The 24,754-nt window shown below is 45.2% G+C and overlaps 1 protein-coding gene across 1 annotated transcript in view; it reads right to left on the bottom strand.

Moving 5' to 3' along the window:
• The window catches only part of map2 (microtubule-associated protein 2), a 35,587-nt gene extending 22,083 nt beyond the window's left edge, over positions 1-13,504 (bottom strand). Inside the window, exons 1-4 of the mRNA XM_056580391.1 lie at positions 13,258-13,504; positions 4,985-5,089; positions 2,752-2,826; positions 605-817 (exon numbers count right to left, since the gene is read on the bottom strand). Coding sequence (XP_056436366.1) covers positions 605-817; positions 2,752-2,826; positions 4,985-5,089; positions 13,258-13,504 — 640 coding nt within the window. The remainder of the gene's footprint in view (positions 1-604; positions 818-2,751; positions 2,827-4,984; positions 5,090-13,257) is intronic.
• Positions 13,505-24,754: the final 11,250 nt, after the last annotated feature.

Here is a 24,754-nt window from a genome sequence, read left to right on the forward strand (position 1 = left end):
CCTTGTAAACAGCCACACAAAAACGGCTGGTTTTTGCTACTTTCAGAGTGACGGTGCAGATTGATCGATTTACAAATGTGTTTTGAATGAGTGTCACCTACAAAGGCTGCAAATGGCTTTGTTTCAGGAAAACAAATCAGATGGAAACAAAATGATGATAATGTCCCTGTGAACCAAACATTAATCCACCCCGTCTTCTGAGAAAACAAGACAACACACGACGAGACACGAGGACACAAGGACGGACGCAAATACGTAAAAAAAACGGATGGACAGACAGACAGACAGACAGACGAGGAGGGAGGGACGGAGGGAGGGAGGGGGGAAAGGGTGGAGGGGGGGGGCGAATGTGGCCCAAATCACAGAATAAAAATGAAAGGGATTCAGGGTGTGGGGGTAGGGGCGGAGGGGGGGCTGAAGACCAGTCAAAGGAGAAAGAGAGAGAGAAATGAGAGAGAGAGAGAGAATAAGTGATAGGGATAGGCGTTTAGAGGGAGGGGAGGGGGTCGGGGTGGGGGGAAGGACAGTCAGGACAGGACAGGACAGGATAGGGGGGGAGGGGGGCGGCGTAGGTAGTATAGGAGGAACCATGCCGCGGGTTCACCTTCGATCTGTCTAAAGGGCACGGCCTGCACGGGGCGCACGCCGGAGCGTGTCCACTCTGGGCTGAACAAGGGGTGCTCATAGTACTCCTCGTCGGAGTGGTAGGGCTCGTCCTCGGGCACGGACACAGAGATGGAGGGGGCGAGGAACTTGCACCTCTCACGGGAGTTTTGGAAGCGCCTGAGAGGCCCCGCCTCCTCCTCATCCCCTACATCTACAAACGAGACAGACACAAGGAAGAAGAACTGCAGGGGGAAAAGAAAGACCGGAAAACACACGCGACTCGGAGGGCGGAGGAGGAGAGAGAGACGGAGAGAGAGAGAGACGGACAGTGAGAGAGAGAGAGAGAGAGAGAGAGAGAGAGAGAGAGAGAGAGAGAGAGAGAGAGAGAGAGAGACGGACAGTGAGAGAGAGAGAGAGAGGGAGAGAGAGAGAGAGAGAGAGGGAGAGAGAGAGAGAGCGCAAGAGAGAGGGACAGAGAGAAAGTGAGAGAGCGCAAGAGAGAGGGACAGAGAGAAAGGAGAGAAGAGAGAGAGAGAGAGAGAGAGAGAGAGAGAGAGAGAGAGAGAGAGCGCAAGAGAGAGGGACAGAGAGAAAGTGAGAGAGCGCAAGAGAGAGGGACAGAGAGAAAGGAGAGAAGAGAGAGAGAGAGAGAGAGAGAGAGAGAGAGAGAGAGAGAGAGAGAGAGAGAGAGAGAGAGAGAGAGAGAGAGAGAGAGAGAGAGAGAGAGAGAGAGAGAGAGAGCGCAAGAGAGAGAGAGCGAGAGAGAGAGACAGAGAGAGACAGAGAGAGAGCACAAGAGAGAGAGCATGAGAGAGCGAGAGAGAGAGAGAGCAAGAGCGAGAGAGAGAGACAGAGAGAGACAGAGAGAGACAATAGTGAGTGAGACTAGAGAGAGAGAGAAGGTGAATTAAGAGGAAGTAGATGAAGGAGAGAGAGAGAGGCCAAGAAACAAAAGTAAGAGAGAGAAGGACGTGAGCGTGTTGGAGAGAGAGGAGAAGGGAAATCAAAGAGACACAAGGTGAGAGTGAGGTATAAAAGACACTGACAAAGGAGACACACTGACAGGAGGAGGATGGAAGCTGGGGGTGAGCCATTGCAGCCGAGGCAGGACATACGTAAATATGGGAAGCCATATGTGAAGAAATGAAGGAAAAAACCATAATGAAACCATGTAAAAGAAGGAAACCTGGAAAACAATATATTTCCAATATATTTTCAGTTTTTCCAACTAAGGCGGACCCCTTAGCCACAGATTAGACATCAACAGAAAACGTGGTTGGCCCTGTTGCCTCTTTCCAACACCTGTGCTCATCTCATGAGCCACAAGGAGGACAAAACGAAAGACAAGAAACGACAACGGATAAAATGAAACCAAACAAGACCAACACAGTTAGATGTGCAAAAAGAAAAAAAAGAAAACAATACAACACATAAAACATACATAAAAAAACAAAAAGGGTTTCACAGGGTTCTCGTAACGTTGGAACAGAGGTAAGGGGTAAGGGGAACGGAGCGAACGGAAGAAGGAGATAAGGAGTGATAGTGTGTCCTCCAATGATATACAGTGCTTTAATGATAATGAGTGTGTGTGTGTGTGTGTGTGTGTGTGTGTGTGTGTGTGTGTGTGTGTGTGTGTGTGTGTGTGTGTGTGTGTGTGTGTGTGTGTGTGTGTGTGTGTGTGTGTGTGTGTGTGTGTGTGTGTGTCGATGTTGATTACTCGTGCATTCCAAAGTAAACCATGCGACCAGCACAAGGTCAGGAAGGAAGGCCTGGTGAATACCAGCAGCTGAAACTGAAAGGAGAATACTTCCTTTCTAATTGGATGATTAGCAGAAAAGCTTTTCCAAAAGAAAAGAGAAATTGAGACACGTTTGTGTTTTTGGCAGCAGTGTACAAGTACGAACACACAAATCCTTGTGTGTCCTCAATTTGAGTGTAAAAACATCCGAAACAGAATTGGCCCCAGAAGGACCCCATGATCCCAGAGAGCCTGTGATGCAGTCACAGGGAAAAGTAGCTAGAATATGCATGAAGAAAAGCCCTGGTGTACACGGGCTGATCCTCACACACGCCCACACACACACACACGCGCGGGCGCGCACACACAATCGACCGCATGCGCCCACGCACACACACAATCCTTACCTCGTTCCAGCGGGCCGAAGTGTTGCGCAGCAGGGGAAGGAGGGGGAGAGGGGGGCAAGTTGGTGGTGTCTTCAACTGCAGGGGAAAATACAGATGGAGGGAGGGAGGGGTCACAGAAGGATAGCGAGGGAGAATATATACATATATTTCAAATGTCTGAACAAATCAAATTTACCGTGGCATATCAGCATTATCATTTGAAACTATATATTATCATATATAATGAGATAATAATAAAGCAAATCATCATAATTAATATCATTATTACTATTGATAATATTATTCACTTTTACCTCCATATACAGGCATGCCTCAGTCTATTTTGTCTAACCTTTATATAGTGTAATTAATCAAATGCTTTACAAAGAGAGCGAGGAGGAAGTGTGAGAGAGACAGAGAGACAGAGACAGAGATAGAGAGATTATTTTATTTATATATACGTATAATATAATATTATATTGTTATATTTATTGGGTTGAGTAGTGAAAAACACCACAGAAACTAGACTCATCCAAAGGGATTATGGTTCAGAAACAATTGCTTGCAGGTCCTGGTGAAAATGGTCTTTATACTTTGTTGTGTGTGTGTGTCTGCTTACTCAAGTGGTCAACAAACCAGCTTGTATTTGTGTGCACGAGTATGTGTCTATGGGTACGGCAGACATTGGGCTCTGCGTTGTTTAATCCTTTGAGCTGCTCTAACACATGCTGTGTGTGTGTGTGTGTGTGTGTGTGTGTGTGTGTGTGTGTGTGTGTGTGTGTGTGTGTGTGTGTGTGTGTGTGTGTGTGTGTGTGTGTGTGTGTGTGTGTGTGTGTGTGTGTGTGTGTGTGTGTGTGTGTGTGTGTATGTGTTTATGTGTGTGTGTGTGCTGACTAGCTCTGGTGCCTTCCAATGGGGGTTGTGATCCTTAGAGAAGCGTTAATTTGGTTGCGAGCCACATTAGGTCACAGTAGGTACTGCTTTCCTCTTACATAATGTTGACAAATGTGTCAACACTGAGAGATCAATAAGAGATGGATCTGTCTGTCAGACAGTCCACCATAGCTCAGAAATCCATATGGAGAGCAGAGCATGTGTTTAAACAAACTTAACAAAAAATCAATACTTACGAATAAAGAAATTCCAAATTGGCTATCAAAAGAATGACCACATTAGGATGCAAAAGTAAAAGTTTTTGAGGTCACAAACTAATTAGAACTTGGCAATATAATTTTCATGCTGCAAAAGCTGCAGCTGCATCAGATCAATAGGGCAGCGTTCCAAAAGAGAGATTCAATTTGCAGACGCAATAGATTAGACATGACTCGCCAGCCACATCGTCATTATTGTTAGCCTGGGAAGCTTGCTTGGGGAATGAGAAGCAATGCAAAGCGTAAACAAATACAACCCAGAAAAATACCAATACGATATCAACCTAATTAAAATGCATATTTGACCAGATTCCAGTTCATCTGCTGGCTATTGGAGGAATGGTGGAGCTTTTCGAGTCTCCATGAAAGGCAAAAAGTGATGACTACAGAGTTGTATAATGAGCTTTCTCAAATGTTTTCCTTTTCACACATGAGTAATCCATCATTTATCATCATCATTATCATCGTTCTGCACGATATGCATTGTGTACGAGTTTACACGTTGCATAAGAATGACTGCTTTTACATGTGCAGATACAGAGTCTGCTGCATTGGATAGTCAGAATACTGTCAGGATTCAGGGTTTGTCTTTAGTGTAGTCTTTGTACATGTCAACTTTGGTGTTGATTCATTCATAACACAATGCAATACATGTTTGTAGTCATATCTGTCTCTGGTTAAAGCCCACCTATCAACCCAAGCCAAGGGAGTCCTTGTGTAGGCGTTATTTTGCTAGTTTAGCTTATTGTGCATTGAAGAATGTGGGCATGCTGTTATTCTGTGTGTGTCTGTATGTAAGATAGAATGTATTATATGTATTTAAGCACCCCTTATCCTTTAAAGGAAGCCTGAATGTGTGTGTGTGTGTGTGTGTGTGTGTGTGTGTGTGTGTGTGTGTGTGTGTGTGTGTGGGTAGGTGTGTAGGTGTGTGTGTGTGTGTGTGTGTGTGTGTGTGTGTGTGTGTGTGTGTGTGTGTGTGTGTGTGTGTGTGTGTGTGTGTGTGTGTGTGCGTGTGTGTGCATGTGCGTGTTAGAGAGCATGTATGTGTATTTAACCACATCCGAGTGTGTGTGCACGCTCGCCTTCTTGTGTGACAAACCCACCTGAAGGAAGCCTCTTGGCTGTGTCCGCTAGGCTCTCCTGCTCTCCTTTCAGAACCGCCACCGCCTCCGCAGTCACTTCCTGTACGATCCGTGCGGACACTTGCTCTGCATGAAGCAACAGACAAAACAACAACATCTCATTCCTCTTCCAGTCTGAGAATAGGACCAGGTCGACAACTCCCATTGGGTTCAAACTCGAGTCGGGAGACGGCGATGAGCCGGAGGGCCTTCCAGAGTAGAAGGAGTCGTTATTGATCCCCCAGGGGGAGATTGTGCTCTTCGTATGTGTTTTGAGTCATCAGGCTAGACTTTAAGCCTAGCAACTGAGATTGAGTGACCGAGACTGAGGCTCGGTGCAAGAACCCGAGACAGGCCGAGAGGATGCCACGGCCCTGCATTGGGGGAAAACAAAGCCTGGCTCACCATTGACTTGGTAAAAGCAGTCACTGAACGATTAACTTTGGGGAACATCCCTAGAAGCTGGATGAGGGAGGCTCTCAGAACAACAGCGCCATTAGATGTAAAAAACAGGAAAAAAACGATGGGATCCTGGCTTCACCTTGGTGCCGATGAGCTTATCCAACAATGTTGCTGGACTCTTAAAGCCTACATTCACGTTTGCTCATCAAAGATGTTCTCCTATATCAGGGATGAGGCTATGGTGGTGTGCACCATGCTGTTGTTACTTTGGTGTTGACAATTTTCTCCAAAATAATGAAAGAACTTGCGCTGTGTAATTGAATGGCAAACATTGCAGCCGTATACAGTATTATACACAGATAAAATATATGTTGAAATATATATTTAAATGTTTCCACCATATAATTCATTGTTCTGTATCATAAAGGATAAAACGTCTTGCACAAAACTGTAGACCTTGAGCCATTCACTAATATAGGGAGCTCAGTATAGATGTTGAATTTGAATATGAAACATCTCTGAGCTTCATCTAAAGATAATTGCTTAAAATATATTTTTCGTACTGCTGCTAATGCTTGCATATGGGCTGAATTGTTGACCTCAATACAAAAGGACACAAATAGCTAATGAAACTTAGAAAACATCAAAACACAATCTTTTTCTAGGCCACTTGTACATTCTCTAAAAAAATACAACTTTGCATAGCGTCACCGTAAAAAGGAAGTAACAATGCAACACTATTTTTTGGACCTGCTGTTTTTTTGTGTGTGCTATTGTTATGCTTTCCAGACAACATTGCACTCACCGTCACAAGTAAAAAACACTGAAAAACAAATGCACAAATACACAGCCGGTTGTCCCAATTCACCGAGCAGAAGCACACATCCACAAACACACTCACACCATCCAACACCCACACTCAAAATCTCCTTACAGGAATGATCGTCAGAGCCTCCTCGCCCCCTCATAGTGTCTATTTTTGCTGCAGAGATGAACTGAAGCATTCGCCTTGTAGTTCTTCCAACGGGGAAAACGACAAAAAAACCACAATAACAACAACAACCTAAAATACCGCCGCACTGACAAACAAGCCGTCACGCTGAGACCTCATCATTTCAGACTCCCGACACCCTTGGGTCCGACATCCAGGTCTAAGATAGTTGAGCCTCTTTTTATCTCAGGATGACAGTCTTTATGTCTCTAGCCCCGGACCTGTTATGTTAACATGTGACAAGGAAGCCAATACTGTGGCAGATTACGATTTGAAACATGCAAGAAATATTGATACATAATAAGTATAATTTGGAAAATCTTTTAAGTGATACGACACATTGATGAGACAACTATCCTCCATTAATTTGAGTATAAGTATGCCTGTTTCAGGTATTCCACATCAGCCATGTTAGAATAACATGACATCCTGGCATGATACGTCATACACGCACATTTATCTTCCCCACCTGCTCACCCATAGCTCAGGTACACCTATAATCACACATAGGCATGCACATGGCCTATACGCGAGCACAGCAATTGATCCTGACATGCACTTAAAAGGTGAGAACGAAGGTTTGCGCACACACACGCACACACACACACACACTCCCAAATCTGCAAGGACCCCGGGTTCAGTGGTTAGTCATGCCTTTTGTCTGTCTCGAGTGCACACGCCCAGACAGACAGTCACGAATGAACAGGCAGACGCACACACACAAGCACACACACTCAGACGAAAAATTGTGTAACAGTGCAAACATCAAAACATGGTCTTTGTCTAGAATGATAGATTACATTGATTGACACATGGAAAGACCGTCGCAGCCTTTCATTAACTTGACAAAGACGGACACTAATTAAGACCTTCTAACATATTCAAGGTCCTTATAAAGGTACTGCTGGCAAAATATTTTTCCAATGTGTCAATCAATGTAACACAATGGTAACACAATGTGTTACCATTGTGTCAAGAAAACACGCATGAAGCATCAGTAAAAATGAGATCTTGGCGTTACCTGTATGAGGGGCCGTCTGCTGAAGCGGAGAGTGTGTGTGCTCCCTGAGCTCCCACTAAGACTGGGGCTCTGAGCTGAGCAGCACACACTCTGTCCCCCCACACACACACATGCACACACACAGAGACACACGCACACGCGCAGCAAGATAGCACTGGGGAAATGGGAGAAAGGGCGAGAGAGAGAGAGAGAGAGAGAGAGAGAGAGAGAGAGAGAGAGAGAGAGAGAGAGAGAGAGAGAGAGAGAGAGAGAGAGAGAGAGAGAGAGAGAGAGAGAGAGAGAGAGATAAAAAGAGCAAAAGAGAGAGAGAGAAAAAAAGAGAGAAAGAGACAGAGAGAAGGGGTGGGAATGAGAGGGAGAGAGAGGCGTGCTGCTCGGTTTTGATACCAGACATCCCGCACCGGAAAAAAAATGTGTCAAATCGAGCAGTTGCCATAGCAACAAAGCACACGGCCAGGATGGCCGACTGCGATTCCCTCATATAATTAGGATGCCAGCGACATCTCTTATTGGCATTCAAGCCTGTCCCCTCTCTCCTATTGTCCTTTTTATCCTCTTGTTCATTTCCTCTGCAGTCTGTTTCAATGAGCATGCACGCTGGATCACCCAGCCCACGATGGGTGGCATCGTGGGGACCTTAGGGTGCAGGCTGCCCGCGGGGATCTGGCTCAGATCGTAGTCCCCCTGGTTCAGCCCAGCCGCTGACACATGCTAATATTGTCCCCATTTCAAATGATACACATTTTGAGTTATTATTAGCATCATGGATTTGACGAATCTTTTGACTTTGACTCCTGCTTATATCATCTGTTTCATACTACATAAGTTATATCTTCGTAAAAACAAATGGAATCGTTTTATTTATGCCTAATCTGGTCTAACTGCTCCAGACAGAACACATCCATCTGTCTGGGCTATCAACACCTCTAGACACCTCCTGGGTTCCTGGACCGTCTCAACCAGGTACAGCTGGTGGCTGCTCTTTCTCCAACCCCCCCCCTCCCCCCCTTCTCTCTCTATACTCCCCATCTCTCTCTCCCCTACCTCCCTCTCTCTCTCCCCTACCTCACTCTCTCTCTCCCCTACCTCCCTCTCTCTCTCCCCTACCTCCCTCTCTCTCTCCCCTACCTCCCTCTCTCTCTCCCCTACCTCCCTCTCTCTCTCCCCTACCTCCCTCTCTCTCTCCCCTACCTCTCTCACTCACTCACTCACTCACTCACTCACTCACTCACTCACTCACTCACTCACTCACTCACTCACTCACTCACTCACTCACTCACTCACTCACTCACACACACATGCCTTCATGCCCTTTATGCATTCATTCATTTCAGGGGATTTGTCATGACAGCACGTCCCCAGCTACTCTCAGAGATGTAGGGGACCGCCAGATGACCCCCCCCCCCTCCTGCCCTTCCCTGCCGCACTGGGCCCTGGGCAGGGCCAGAGAGAGGCGTGTTGATGTATGCTGACAACAGCATGTTAACCAGAGAAAGAAAACCCACACATGTCAACACCCGCACACATCTGTGCCATACACTGACAAGACACTTTCGTTTAGAGTAACTGTGATTGTAGTGTTAGTTGTGCTTATGCAATTCTATCTACTTTAATGTCTCTGGCTTGAGCTGAGCAACTGTCACAAAGGACTACCTGAGGGGTCAATGAAGTCCTCTGCATCTGCATAGTTGTGGCTTATCAGCTTTGAAGAAGCCCAAGGTTTTCCCCTTTATCATTGATTAGCATTCAGATTCTTCTGATGTGTGCTGGGTGCTGCAGGTACGATACTTCTTCTCTTGTTCATCTCATTATGAGTTCAGTTGGTGTTGCTTCTAGAGTAGAAGAACAAGTAGGCCAAGGCAACTACATTTCAGTGGCTGTTGTTCTTGTTCAATGCTTCGTGCCGGACTGCTTTCTTGTTGACGCCAGGTGAAGCCTGTAGCTGCGTGGCCCTGCCGAAGCTTAAGCACCACTTCCCATGCCTTTGATATTACGATAACAGGCGAGGAAACACATGCTGCGGCTCCAGGCGCTAATTATGCAAACTGCTAGCTAAGAGGGAGCTAGCCCACTCAAAGCGCTGACACGCAAGACTACATCACAAGCAACGTGAGTGGCTTTCTAGAGGTTAACTCATCAGCTTTGCATTCATTTATGCGTGGGTTTGTGTTTTGTGTTTGTGTTTTGTGTTTGTGTTGTGCTCTTCAACATGGTGTAAGGATAATTAACAGGTGTTTCTATATTCAGTATTCCGGCACCTTTCAAGCTAGCGTACCCGGCTGTTATCAAGCAACAGCGTGGGTCAGGGCCGGATCTCACCTCAAAATGTAGTCTTTCTGAAATCAAGTTTAGTCTTCATCTATTTTATTTGAAATTATTCAATAATATTTGAATGGTGTAAGTTCACGTATAAGCCTATCATTTTATTTGGAAGCAAAGTAGGTAATTAGCGCAGGTGTGATCGTCAGTATGAGTGTGGTTAGTCAAGTTTTGATGGATGGTGGATTTATGGGAGGGTTGGAATCGAGACGTATATCAATTGACGTGAATCAATTAATGTAAAATTATCGAAAGAAATTAGAAATAAAATGAAATAAAAATTACTTTAATACTGACTGAACATATGAACAATACTATAGAAGTCAATTCATAGCGTCTTTCAACATGGCCTTAATGTGTTAAGTGGGCTGCGGCCAACTGCCTAAATGGTATCTGATATGAATAATGGGTGGAAAGAGGCAGAGCATAGAAGCATTTCTAAAAGAGTATCTCGGTCTCCTAGCGATGCTCAGGCAGGACATCTTCCCCACAAGTGCAGCTGAGGCGCAAAAAGGTAAGAGGCATTCGGAGAGCACGACGCAGAGAACAAAAGCCCCCCTACCCACCTACCCCTCTGGTAAAAAAAAGTTCTACGTGGGGGGGGGGGGGGGGGGGCGTTGCCATGGTTACGCCAAGGGAGCAACGTTGGGCGCGTTTTGCCGGCCTCGCTTGCTGTTCTGTGCGAGTGCTCCTGGGCAAGTGGGGGGCTGGGGAGCTGGGGGTTGGGGGCTTGAGGGGGCGTATGGAGCCCTTTAATCACAGTGCCATAATAACCCTGCGTGATGCTAGCCAGCTCTCTGCCGGCTAGCGCCTACGCAGCACAGCGCAGTAGGAAGACGCTGCCGTCGTCAGGCGTAGGAGGTCTGTATAAACACACACACACACACACATTAGCACCCACACGCAGCGTAAAACACATATACGCGTCACACACATCACACACACGACATCATAGGCCGTGCGTGCAGGAACAACGCACGCACACATTCTAGTGCACACAACACGTGAGTCACGCCACTGAAACCTCAGTGTGGGTGGCAAATAAAAAAAAAAGACTAAAAAAACATATTTGTCCTTTATTCTTTAAACTGTTACAAGTAATAATGGGATTTTCATTTCAGCGAGTGGATAATTATATGATTTTTTCTATATATTTATTTCTAGAAAGGTCGAACACAAAGGAGGGTTCAATGTCTGTCCTGTTGTGTGTCTCCCACACTTTACAGTACCCTCGTTTTTATAAGTTCCCACTAAGTTATACTTATTTTCAATTGCTTTCCCTCATCTATTTGTTTGTGACATTATCGCCAGTGTCACAAACACAGTTTCATGTATTTCATTACGTTATAATAATCGTAACAATTTTGATTGGGCCTAATACTCTCAAAGATGAAAGCTGGACAAAAATTGTGCCCTTTTTAAATAAACTTTGGTAAAGATAAAGCATTGCCTAAAGATTATAAAGGCAGGGGTAGGCATCTTCTTAAAGGATGAATACAAGTAGGCTGCAGACCCAGTTTCATACCCAGTAGGCCTACTGTTAGGACTAATATATATATAAATATATACACTTTTTTTTCTTTTTAAAACAACTCCAGTCACTATAATAGCTGGTCAATATACCGTTAACACTTTGGCAAGAAGAAGATAAGAGAATGAAGGGAATTGAATTCATGTTAAATCAATGCAAGCTCAGTTAGAAGTAATGCTAATGAGTGGCGAAGTCACACCCTTTCCGGTAGAGCCCATGGGTCCTATGAGATCGAAAAATATGAATGGGTTACAATCGAGAGAAAGTAATTATCTTATGGTCCCAGTCTTTATATGCCCCGGATTACACCTATATGTGGTTTGTGAATTTAAATGATAATTTTTCATGTCAAGAGTTTGACCGTTTATTGTGCAATTGTTCAGTTAAAGGCTGTAGAGAAAACGCAATAAGAAAGACTACATGTCTCGTATGTGATGTCAGCCTCCCTACGACTGGCGTGGACAAGAACGACAATCTCCCCATCGGCATAACTGAAACTCTCCACATTCCCCGACTTATAATGGTTTTCACCTCTTTCGAGGCTTTTATCCTCCCCTTGGAAAAAAGTGGTGAAGTGGAGCAGAGAGATCGCCATGTCTGTACCGGAGTTCCAAGTGCGGGTGGTGACGTATGTCACCACCCACACTGTCAGAGCAAAGTTTTTTAGTTTTCTTTGCATGAAAAATTATCATTTAAATCCACAAACAACATATGTGTAATCCAGGGCATATAAAGACTGGGACCAGAAGATAATTACTTTCTCTCCATTGAAAGCCATTCATATTTTTCGATCTCATAGGTCCCATGGGCTCTACCGGAGAGGGCGTGACTTCGCCACTCTATAGTATTATCAATTAACCCTAACCTTATCAGTTCACCTAAACAAGACGACCTGAAACAAGGATGAAAACCATGGCGTATTCCAGTCTGTATTTTTATCATTCTAGATCAAACAGAATTTCCTCCATTTGCTGACGCAAATGCAGGCATTCATGATGGAGAGAAATAGGCTGAAAGATCTGCAGGAAAGTCATTACCAGTAGGAAACTTACCAGAGAGATCGCTCTTAAAAGGAGGAAAAGGTCAACGTAGAGTCTGAATGTGTTACAATATGTTATTACAACACTAGCTCAGCAAACACGCTGTTCTTCTATATTGGTTTTCAAGAATGGACAGGACTACAAGCGACCCCAGAAGCTGCTCAGAAAGAGAAGGAAGCCCTGTCTAACAGTTACTATCGACTATCGAGCAGAAATGGCAATGCTGAGGTAGGCCTGCTTGAAGGGGAATAGAGCGATTTAGCCTAAGAAAGAGGCTTTACAGATGGAGGAAGAGCACTTCGGCTTGAGACGGAAGCAGTCGAGGAAGAAAGGTCCGTGCACCGAAAATGCATACGAAGGAATAGGAATTGGACGAGGAGAGTATTGCCAATAAGAGAGATTCATTCGGGCTAGCACTGTCAGAAATGGCAATGTTGAGGCAACTAGCTGAAGGAGAAGAGAGGCTTAGAGGTGAAGAGAGACAGTCCTCAACAAAGGGAATACATCAAGGTCCTGACGATGGAAAAATAACGTCAATCACACGAGAAGGTCCTATAGCAACTCAGAGAAGAAGAAGAAAGCCGAGAAAAGTCAAATAACCGCTGACTTTGACCCAGTTTGGCCATGCCAGGATAGGAACTACATACTTTCAGGCAAAGTGTGAATACTCAACTATGCATACTAACTTTTTGTTAAACCTTATTGTGTTGGAAATCAAGCTTAAACAGGGGCTCCACTTTAAATACCTTTTTGCCAATTTGCGTTAACTGTTAATCAGTTGTAAATTGGCAAATAACCAAGCATTGGTGTGGTGGTGCGAATCCATTAATTACTTTTTGAACAGATGGAAAAACTGACGGGGAACGGTGAATTCATAACTTCCTTGGCATTACTAATAATATTCATAATATTAGAAATTAATCAAGTACACATAAAATAATACAAACTTACCGGCGGTCACAGGATGGGCCCCGCTCATGACCCCGTTGAAGCCATTCTCCCTGGCTGAAGAGAAGGGCCCGGTGGCCCCTGGCTGGCAGGCCCTGTAGGCTGAGGCGGAGGAGGAGGAGGAGGAAGTTGTGGTGGTGGTGGAGGAGGAAGAGGAGAAGCCGTTGGCGCCGTGTGGGGCCGACGGATCTTGCCTTCCTGAAGGGTTCCACTGGGGGGCGCTGTCCTCGGACCGCTGACCGTCCGCCATTCTGGAACTAGCAGTGAGGGCCGAAGGGGAGAAGAGTCAGGCTTCTCTCCTCTCTGAGTGAGGAAGAGATGGAGAGGGAGACGGAGAGAGATGTCAAGTATTGGAACGGTAGCCCCTTGAGATGGAGCGCCTGGCTGCAGACACAATCCACCCTCCACCAATTTCCACCATTGCTCCCTCTGTCCCTCACTCCAAACAATACCCTCCCAATGTTGGGTAACCATGCACAGCATAATACGGGGGAAGTAAAGACATGAATAGAGATGAGAAAATGTGGTTCTGTGGAATTAACATATATACTATAGATACACGATAATCACACACATAGAGTGACTACATCCACCATGGAGGCAGATTAAAGAGGCGTGTGAAGCAACATAGCTCCACATATCCTTTCTTGTGTGTCATAATCCATGCTGCAGAATCGTGTACTGCATGGAGGCTGCTGTGTGTGCAGTGTGCCCTGTCCCTGGATGTATCGAAAATGGCTTCTGCCTGAGCGGCCGATTTGTGCGGTGTTAGAAATGTTGCCGTTGGCCCAATTCACAGCCACAGTAGGGCAGTGAATCTCTCCAACACCCCCCCGGTGAAGAGAGTGTGCGTGTGTGCCCAAGTATAATATTGTGTGTGTGTGTGTGTGTGTGTGTGTGTGTGTGTGTGTGTGTGTGTGTGTGTGTGTGTGTGTGTGTGTGTGTGTGTGTGTGTGTGTGTGTGTGTGTGTGTGTGTGTGTGTGTGTGTGTGTGTGTGTGTGTGTGTGTGTGTGTACACCTGCATCCTGCATGGGTTTGTGTGTGCAGAAACCCCAGCTCTGAGTATGTGAATCTCCAGATGATAGATAGTGGCCATCTTGGAGGTAGGTCATCTTTATTGGCCTTCGCTGCACTTAATGCACTTGAGACGAAGCCTGGATATGCAGCATCTACATCTAGCAAGCTAGCTAGCTAGCATTAGCCTGCTCCCTCACCCAGCGTGCAAATGTCACCCCATAATCAAACACACACACATACACACACATAATCAGCCATCAATTGGTTCTCATGTAAAAAATACTTCAGCCACCTGGGCTTAAAAATATGCACACACACACAAATAGCGACACATACTCCTTTACACTAATATATGAGCACTTTCATGTTGCATTCGGTTTGAATGTCAGCAAGATGTAAGGTTCACATCACACTGCTTGGGGTGCCGCTTTAGGGGGACGCGGTATAAATCACATTCAATCCAATGCATCGTTTAATCAATGTATAGTCAATGATAATCACATATGCACACACAGACACACACAGACACACATCTATGGGAAAGGGCACCCAGGTGTGTGTGTGTGTGTGTGTGTGTGTGTGTGTGTGTGTGTGTGTGTGTGTGTGTGTGTGTGTGTGTGTGTGTGTGTGTGTGTGTGTGTGTGTGTGTGTGTGTGTGTGTATAGACGGGATAGCCTTTAAGAACAGCGTACGCACACCGCTCCCTACTGCACTGAGCTCCCCCCTCCCATATACCACTTAGTGAGCACTTCATAAGGGGGAATTAAGGTTGAGTCGTCAAGACAAAGGGGGGAGAGAGAGCCAGAGCTAGAGCAAAATTGCGAGAGAAACTGAGGGAGAGAGAGAGAGAGCATTGATCCAAGGAGACAGGCTTTGCAGGGTGTTGGTGAGGGGGCGTCATTCATTGCACATATACAGGAGGCAAGCTGCTCTGACCCTGCTATTGAGCAATTTACAGAGAAACTGAAAACAATAGGCAGAGAGAAAGAGGTTTATTTCTGCTCTTTCTGGAGGGAATACGGTGGCGTTTCTAGCATTGGGAGGTTAGGGTTAGGGTTAGTTAACTGCATACGCATAACGGTCGCCTTGTATGACCATACTGTCATCCATATGGCCACGGCCCTAACGTTGTTCCAGCCATTCAGAGTGACGGCCAGATGGAATTCAAGCAAAATCACATTAAAATCAGAAAAGTCTTCCATGCAGGTTTATGTTAATCTTTTAACATAGTTATTTAGTCTATTTTGATAAAAAACTGTTTAGATTGCCTCGTAGATTCCTACATTTTCCTTTAAACGCCGCCATTGTTTTTTTTAATTGGCCAGACTGCGGCGCTCCTTGTCTGTCATGAACTGAAGCTCCCTCCCCCGAGCCTTGATTGGTCCTGGCATTTAAATGTTTTTTGGGCATGGCCTTCAACTGGTTCGTGAGCAGACTGATCCACAGAGAGAATGTGAACACGCGTGATCGTGTCCGTTGACGAAGGCTAGCATCGCGGTGGTGGCGGAGTAAGAGCTAAGCGCAGTCACCACCTTGCTCCGCTGTCTGCAGAGATCATGAGGCGCCACAAAGTGACAGTTGCTAACACAGCAAGGACCCTTGGTGTTGCATCGCTAAAACGCCAGAGGCACTTACACTACACTTATGAACCACGGTTGGAACTAGGAACAAATGACTGCTCACTGGAACTAATTAAACAGCACAATTAAACCGAATACAAACACAAAACGGTAATGAACCAAATAACAGGCCTAAAGGTTACAGTTTGAACGTTCCGTATGCAATCCCTGATTCCAGAATGGTGAGGTACGATATGGACCATACGGGTTGATATCAGCAGGTTATCCGTGATGTATTCACTATGTCTGGGATGTCTCTGTTCCACTCTTCAGCGGTCACGCATGAATGATCTCTGATGGCTTCTCAAGACCTCTAGGTGAACCACCTTACATCTACCAGTTAACTTCACAGCATCTGAAAATCCTACATGATTTGTTAAGACGTAAAATGAAGATAGGTCAAACATGGTACTGGGCCTCATCAACTGGGCCAATAGGCAAAATAAAAAAAATATTCTCCTGCATTTCTTCAAAATATATACTTACTCTCTTTATATAGATTTTAGTATAATTATAGCTATCAGAAAGAGATTGTTTTACGACAAATACACATGCACGACAATCACGACCACACACAAAGTTGATCAGACATGCTGGCCATAGTCACGCACACACCAAGGCAAATAAAATCCCAAAGGATCAATCCACATTAAGAAGTGTGCCCCGATATCCCCCTTTTCCCCAGTCATATCACTGAAGCAAACTCACTACAACCAGATGTCGGAGAGAGAAAGTGAGTATCGGCCTCTGAAGGAGAGAGGAATGTGAAGAAGGCCCCCACAATGACTCGGCTAGACGGCTAGCTTGGATGACACAGCATTGTGCGACCGCTCTCATTTAGATGTGAGCACTCGGCAGCCTGAACTGACATGACGGGAGTGCATTCTGGGCAAGACATTGGTCCATTTTGTGTCAAAAAAACGCTTTCCTTGTTTCCTTCTCTCTCCCAAATCTGATTGGTAATGCACTTATAAGTACTACAACTAAAAAATTCATAATTCATAATAATAAGATATTTATATCAACCACACCCATAAGAATCTCTCTCTATCTTGATCCCGGATCAGACCAAAATGGGGACAATGAGACGAGACAGGATAAAACGACCCCAGATTATATTGTAGCATGACACATCATGATTCCAGTCTAGGGATTCTGTAGTGCGTCTTTCCCCCAAGTCTGATACAGAGAAAGTCTAGTTTTAAGTTGTACTAGCCTATAAGATGTTACATGTTGCATCTTGAAGAAGGCTTTTCTGACTACTTTACTAAAAACTGCAGTTCTACGTCCAGTCTTATCTCATCTTCTTGTGTTAAACCAGGCAGCAACCATGACTGCCCGTTTGTGAAATCCCTGGCAGAAGGGACTACCACGTAGTTCCTAAGACCACCTTTAGATGGTTTGGAGTGGCTGGGTGAAAAAAAGTGTTCACCTTTGTAAGTTTGGAAAATTGTAATTTAATTCCTGTAATACAAAGCAAATATGCTTTCTCTTCGTTTTGGTTAAGAACTCAGTGACAGGTAGAGGCACGGCCATCTACCTCCCAACCTCCAAGTGTTAAATTCAGAGCAAAAAAATGTATATCAATGGCGGAGCCCGTGATGCAAAATGTACGGCTTCTTAACGCTTGTGTGTAAACCAATGGGTCAATGGATGCAATGTCCATATGATTTACAGCCTATGGTCTGAACCTGCCCTCAGTCTCTCCCCTGGTCTGTCTCATGCGGGTGTCGCCGTCTGTCGTCGTGGAGTCAAGGTGTCTTTGAGCTGTGTGGCTGAGGACCAGATGCACCCCGACCGATGTCTGGGTACAGGGTGTCAAAGAAAAGCAGAGCGAGGAGGCAAGTGGCCACCCTGCCATGCAGCTGATTACAGTGTTTAGTTCACTATTGGTGTGGGCTTATGGGTGTGTGTGTGCTTGTTTGTGTGTGCTTGTTTGTGTGTGTGTGTGTGTGTGTGTGTGCTTGTTTGTGTGTGCTTGTTTGTGTGTGCTTGTTTGTGTGTGTGTGTGTGTGTGTGTGTGTGTGTGTGTGTGTGTGTGTGTGTGTGTGTGTGTGTGTGTGTGTGTGTGTGTGTGTGTGTGTGTGTGTGTGTGTGTGCTTGTTTGTGTGTGTGTGTGTGTGTGCTTGTGTGTGTGCGTGCGCGCGTGTGTGCTTGTTTGCGTGCGTGCGTGCGTGCGTGCGTGCGTGCGTGCGTGCGTGCGTGCGTGCGTGCGTGCGTGCGTGTGTGTGTGTGCGCGCGCGTGCGTGTGTGTATATGTGTGCGTGCATCAGTGGTCCCCTTGCAAGGGCATCTTGGGATTGAGGGTTAATTGAAATCCAAACACACATTCTAGTAGGCTGGTTTGTAATACCGAGCCAGACAAAGATAGAGAAGAGAACAACACAACGCAACAAACACAAACAACTCACGAAGAAGAAGAAGAAGAAGAAGAAGAAGAAGAAGAAGAAGAAGAAGAAGAAGAAGAAGAAGAAGAAGAAGAAGAAGATAAGGGGGTCAATGGAGGCAAGGGGCAGGGTAAAATAACAGGGTGGGTGTGGCCAAATGAGAACAATGGGGTCGATTAAAGCGAAAAATACATTCGCCAGTTACAACACAGCACAGACATCTTCTGAGGAAGCAGGGTCGCTGCGGCTCTTGGCAGGAAGACTTGGCGTGGTGCCTGATGTCGTGCTGAGGTGTGCTGCCCTTCAAGTCAACCAAGGAATACAAAGACACGCTCAAAGCATCTGGCTGCTGGAGCTCAGCGTGGTCGGACCAGCAGTAGGATCAGCTGGCTGTCATTATAAAGCAACGGGCACGCAACAGTTCAATGCTAACGGTCAAGCACTTTATACCCTGATCATCTGCAAAAACTGCATCATGCTGCAAAAAAAAAAACATTATATAATTGCTTCTATGGTGTTACATGTGCCATACATAGCCATGATCATCATCATGCATGTGTGTGCTAATATAATGCATAATTAATCCCCAGAGGGAAATTCTGTTTTCTCAGCATGCTGCAGTAAAAATATAGATACATAGTCCCACAAGGAGGAATAAAATATAATGGCCAGATTATCTAAACGTTGGTCTTGATATTGTACGCACACAATGACCTCTCTAACGAAATCAAATAGTTGAATGTGATTTTGTTCTCAGGATAGAACAGTGAAGTGAGTGAATAATCAAATATGACCCAACATAATTGACTGGAGTTGTTTAATGAACCTAGATGTTAAGACGCGCAAGAAACACTGGAAAAGTAAGAACGACCACACGGGGCCTGAGGAAGCTGTGCAGACCGAGCAGTAAGCAATGGTTCGTCTTGCAGAAAGAAGGACGAGGCACAAAAGAGGCCAGATCTGCTGACGGGGAGGCCAGAACACACACACACACACACACACACACACACACACACACACACACACACACACACACACACACACACACACACACACACACACACACACACACACACACACACACACACACACACACACACACACACACACACACACACACACACACACACACACCCCAACTTCCCTGGAGACTTGGAGCTCTAGTTGATCCAGAGCCAACGAAACAGAGGTACGTAATTCATGGTGGCAAGGGCATGCTGTTGTTCGTCTCAGCTCGCTGTCCAGCCGTTAACCAGGGCACACACACACACACACACACGTACACAAATGCACTCACTCACACACACATGTACACACACACACACACACATTATTAACTGTTGCCGATTTACTCTTCGTCTTTAGGGTATGAACACACTGATTAATTTAATGCATGTATGAATTATAAAATAGAAGTAAGACCAATTCCCTTCATACATACACAAGCACCCTTGCGATGCGTGACGTAACATCAAAGGCGTGAGACCTTAAAGAAAACAGCTTTATTCGTGACACCTTGCAAGATAATTACGCAATCAAGCCCACACATCCCCTTTCATTACATCCATTTTACTCAGCCTCTCCTATTCTGATTTTCTCTGTTCTTATTCCCTCTAATGGTTCTGCCTCCCACCTGCTATTTTACCTCTTCGCTTCTTGTATTCAAACCACTCCAATCCACCTACTCATCCTTCCTCTCCAACGCCTCCTCCGCCTCTTCTTCTTCTTCTTCTTCTTCTTCCCTCAGTCATATCTCTCTCTCTCTCTCTCACTCTCTCTATCCCTCTCTCCCTCCCTCTCCCTCTCACCCACTCTACCCCTCTCTTTCCCTTTTCCGTGCTTCCTCTCCCTCCCTCCCAGCCTCCCCCTCTCTCCATCCCAAACCCTCCCATCATACCTCTCTCCCTACTTCCCTCCTACGATCCTAGCACTATGCAACCACTGCCCTTAGTCTTAGTGTGAATATGTGTGTTGTGTGTGTGCGCTGTGTGTGTGTGCGCCTGTGTGTGTGCGTGAGTCCCACAGATGCTGCATTGCGGGGCTCTTGACTGCGCTGGCTGGCTCACTGCAGGCGACAAGACGAACGAGAGAATACACTTAAACAACCAAGGTCCACCGTCTGCATGTGTGCGTGTGCGCGAGTGCTTGCATGCGTGCGTGCGTGCGTGCGTGCGTGCGTGCGTGCGTGCGTGCGTGCGTGCGTGCGTGCCTGCATCTGGTGGTCTGTCAGTTTGCAATTATCGTACGTCAATACAATCAGAGCCCAATTTTATGCACATAGCTCGTTACACTAGACAAAAAATTGATTCATGAATGAAGCCAGACCACTGCCAGTGTCTTTAAATAATACGTGATTCTAGCTGTCCAGATTCAGTGCAGGAGTAAACATACAGTAGACCTGACAGCAGACAGCCAAAATCGAACAACACAACTCCGAAAACAAGTAAACCGGGTCTGGTCGCTTGGGTTGTTTTGTGGCAGTTCATGGCAATCGGCCTTGAAATGAAAATGTAGCTGCAAACCAGTTAATGTTTTTACAGTTTTGTTTGAGCATGTTTGGATGCCAGTCAGAAGCGTACTGAGCCTGTTGGCATCTGCATTGTAAACACAATGCTTGATTGATTTTGCATCACTTCTGAGAATACGTAGTATACTACTGATTATACAACGGGGGGCCTAAATCCAGCGATCTGATTGGCTCCTAACTGTTGTATAATGAGCGTATACATAACTGCTATGACGCCCGATCATTTTGTGAAAGTATCACTCCGCGCCTTGAAGTGGAAACCATTACAACCGTTCTCTCGGAGGGACACTAAAGTATGTTGCATAGCGAGCGTCGTGCATTTTGAAGGCAGCCAGGAGGGACTACTTTTTTGTATTCTTTAATAAAACGGCTACTTCGACTTTCTTGGTTTCTTTTTAAATGTAGTGTTTCTATGACTTTCGTTTCGCCATAACAGTAACCGTTGTATAAAAGCAATAGTTCACTTCAGTCAGTGGCATGTGCTCATTATACCACTGTGAAGGGGTCGCCGGCCCTCCGCTGCGCGGCGGGGCCGGACAACGCCCCTTAACAGTGGTATAATGAGCACATACCACAGCCTGTCGTGATCTATTGCTTAAGTATACTATGTAAGACAACAGAACCATTTATGGAACTGAGTAATTACTGAGTAAATACTACAGCACCCTACGTACTGTCAACATCTCTCTGATTATCACATGGCTGTTTGAGTCACCATTGATACAACACAGGTGAAAATGATTCGTCAACCCTTATTCCTATTAGTATTCCTAGTGAGTACGCTATTGAGAAAACAATTAATGTTGTCTTTGGACAGTTGTTTGCTCATATAAAGCAGAGGAATGTTTTACTTAGATTAACAAAAAATAGGCAGAGGTATCCGATGTTCATGTCAGTTCAGTCTTGGATGCCTGACATTATTTTTTAAAAGATAAGGCCTAATACGTTATTATGCAAAAAGGGTTATCATTAAAGTGATGCTGTCCATTGTTAAATAATATATTAAAGCGGAGCCACACATTCAGGCCAAATTTAAACTCTTTAGCTAGTATATGTAGAGAGAACATGCAAACACCACAGAGAAAAAATTACCAGGAACAGGAATCCAACCACTTAGGGTTGATGGTGACTGCACCAAGGCATCCCTGAGTAGCCCTCCATCGCTTCGCTGCGATGGCTCTGAGAATCTGACTTGTACAGCTCAGTGCTTTGCCATCACGGCCTCCAGAAGTCTCTTCAGAAAGCGAGCACTGTATCAAAATAAGGCAATGCACGACAGCCCGGTTCGCTGGCAACTGCATCTTGTTGCCAGGCAACAGGAAGTAAATGGTAGACTTTCCTTTTCATAAGAAAATACATTTGTTTCTCTTCGGTTTTCCGCATCTCTTGTCAGGCTTCATTCAAACACAATTCTACACCTTGATGTGGATTTCGAGAGCTTTTTGGCGTTCTAACTAATGTTTTTTATACATACAAGATGGGAACACAGCATTTGCAGAAACTGTGAGAGGATAGAAGAGGGGGAAAGAGAGCTCAGCAGAGATAGATTTGCCCTCAGGGTGCTAAAATCAATGACTCGTTATACTGCAGGCACCACAGATTCATGTGCCCGCATACACACACACACACACACACACACACGTTAAGTTATGACTTAAGGGCAATACTATTAATCCCCTGCTGGAAGCACTATTTATACAGACCTTCCGAGCGTCTGTGTCTGTGTCTGTGTCTGTGTGTGTGTGTGTGTGTGTGTGTGTGTGTGTGTGTGTGTGTGTGTGTGTGTGTGTGTGTGTGTGTGTGTGTGTGTGTGTGTGTGCGTGCGTGTGTGTGTATACAGTCCTGTGTGCATCTAGAGCTAAGGTGATGCTCTAGTCTCTCACTCTCTGTGGTGGTGGTTGTGGGGATGGCATTAAAATGTTTAAGAAAGGGCCATTTTCAAACGTGTGTGTGAATCGGTTATGAATCTGTATTTGTATAATCTGTGGCATGATTCGGTCTCCAGTCTAAATTCACCCAACCAAATTAATGTTACTGCTTGACAATTCAATATTGGCAAACCCAAAGCTGTATTTCCAAGTTCTGAGATAAAACACAGTTGCAAATACGGAGGCTTATTTCTTTCTTTGTGAAGGACACACACACACACACACACACACACACACACACACACACACACACACACACACACACACACACACACACACACACACACACACACACACACACACACACACACACACACACACACACACGAAAGTGTAGCTCTTCCTGCCTTCCCACTCACAGCTCGCAGCAACAAGCACTTACATATACAGCCGCCTACACTGTCATTTCAGCTACAGTGCTGACAGACACTGCTGGGCTCTCTGTCCGTCTGTCTGTCTTTTCTGTCTTTATATGTGGCTGTGAGTGACACCTAGAAACATCCTTGACTTGACACAAACCACCTGAAACATGAATAATTCACCATTTCGGTCGAGTTTTTTCCTGTGTGTTCATGAATGCATCCACGGAGAATAGAACACGCTTCACTAAAACACAATTGAATGGGTTAGTTTCAAAGCCCCTCACAAGCCCGGTCTCTCCTGCTTTTCCACAACATTCATCCCTGAAATGAGGCCCGTTGCAGGTTTTATCGAGGAAAGCACATTTCCCCAGAAAGAGTTTCACATTCAAGCTGTTTTAGGTAAGATGGAAGAGGGCAATATTTTGAAAATCAACCATCAAAAAAATGTCCCCCTCCCTCTCTGCTTTCTCCCTCCCTCCCTACGTTTCTTCCCTGCCATTGAAAACTGTTAGCATTTCACAGACCTATGATTGACAAGCACATGGACTCCCAAAGCCAATGTCCCAATGCCTGAATGATCAGAAAAGATGCAGGAGCAGACTTCAATCTAAAAAGGCTTATACAGGGGCAGGCTCACAGTCTACTATAAACAAATATTCTCACATTGCAATTCACTGACTATTTTCCCGAAAGCACCATTGATGTTGAAGTGAAGTGAAGTTTGTGTTCCTGACTCTTGAACTTTAAAGATGTCAATAGGATTGAATGAGATGCATAATAATCTCACTGTTGCTTTTTCACCAACCAATCTCTGTCCCTGCAGTCCCACTGTCTCTATGTCACTCTGGCATGCGGCCACGCCGATGTTTACCTGGTGAGGTGGTGACTGACTTCCGGTGTGTCGAGTCAATCAGAGCGATCCTCTTCTCTCTCTCGCTCGGTTCCTCTCTTTGTGTTGGTCTCTCCGGGCGTGGCCAGCCGGAAGTGGACAGTTGGATTAACACAGGAACGCAGAGGGGGAAGGGGGGTGGGGTTGAGGGAAATGGCCTCTCTGTCGAACCTGAAAATACATAAAAATAGATCAACATTTCTTTATTGAACTAATTTAAATACATCGGCTCCATAAAATATTTCACAGTTTTAAGAAGGTAACAGTACAGATAGGACGTGTAGGAGTCTGACAAAATTTAAATATAGATATATATGTATAGATATATATGTGTATATATATATATATATATATATATATATATATATATACTGTTGTGTTGGCACCAGTATTGAGTGTACAATAACATTAACTCTCAACATTTTACTGTTGTTGCCTCCTAGTCGCTTGAATTTCGCTAACAGCAGCAGTTTTCCTCTCAGCAACGATGAACACAAAAATGGGCCAGTATCCAAAGACCAACCGTAAACATAGCTGTGTAGGGTGGGTTAGGCCCCATAGAGCTGGGACGTTATAGCGGGCACTGAAGTGTTCAACACAAACAGCCGAAAGTTCAATGAATAAGCCCAAAAAGGGCAGATTTAATGAACAAAGAAAGTATTGACCAAGCAAAAGCATCCATTGGGCCGTCTTACCTAAGACACTTTTGGACTAGAGATCCCCATTGACAAAGTCAGGGCTCAAAGGAATTGGATCACTATTGCTCTGCG

This window comes from Gadus chalcogrammus, chromosome 20, assembly GCF_026213295.1.
Source record: "Gadus chalcogrammus isolate NIFS_2021 chromosome 20, NIFS_Gcha_1.0, whole genome shotgun sequence".
In the NCBI taxonomy this organism is placed as follows: Eukaryota; Metazoa; Chordata; class Actinopteri; order Gadiformes; family Gadidae; genus Gadus; species Gadus chalcogrammus.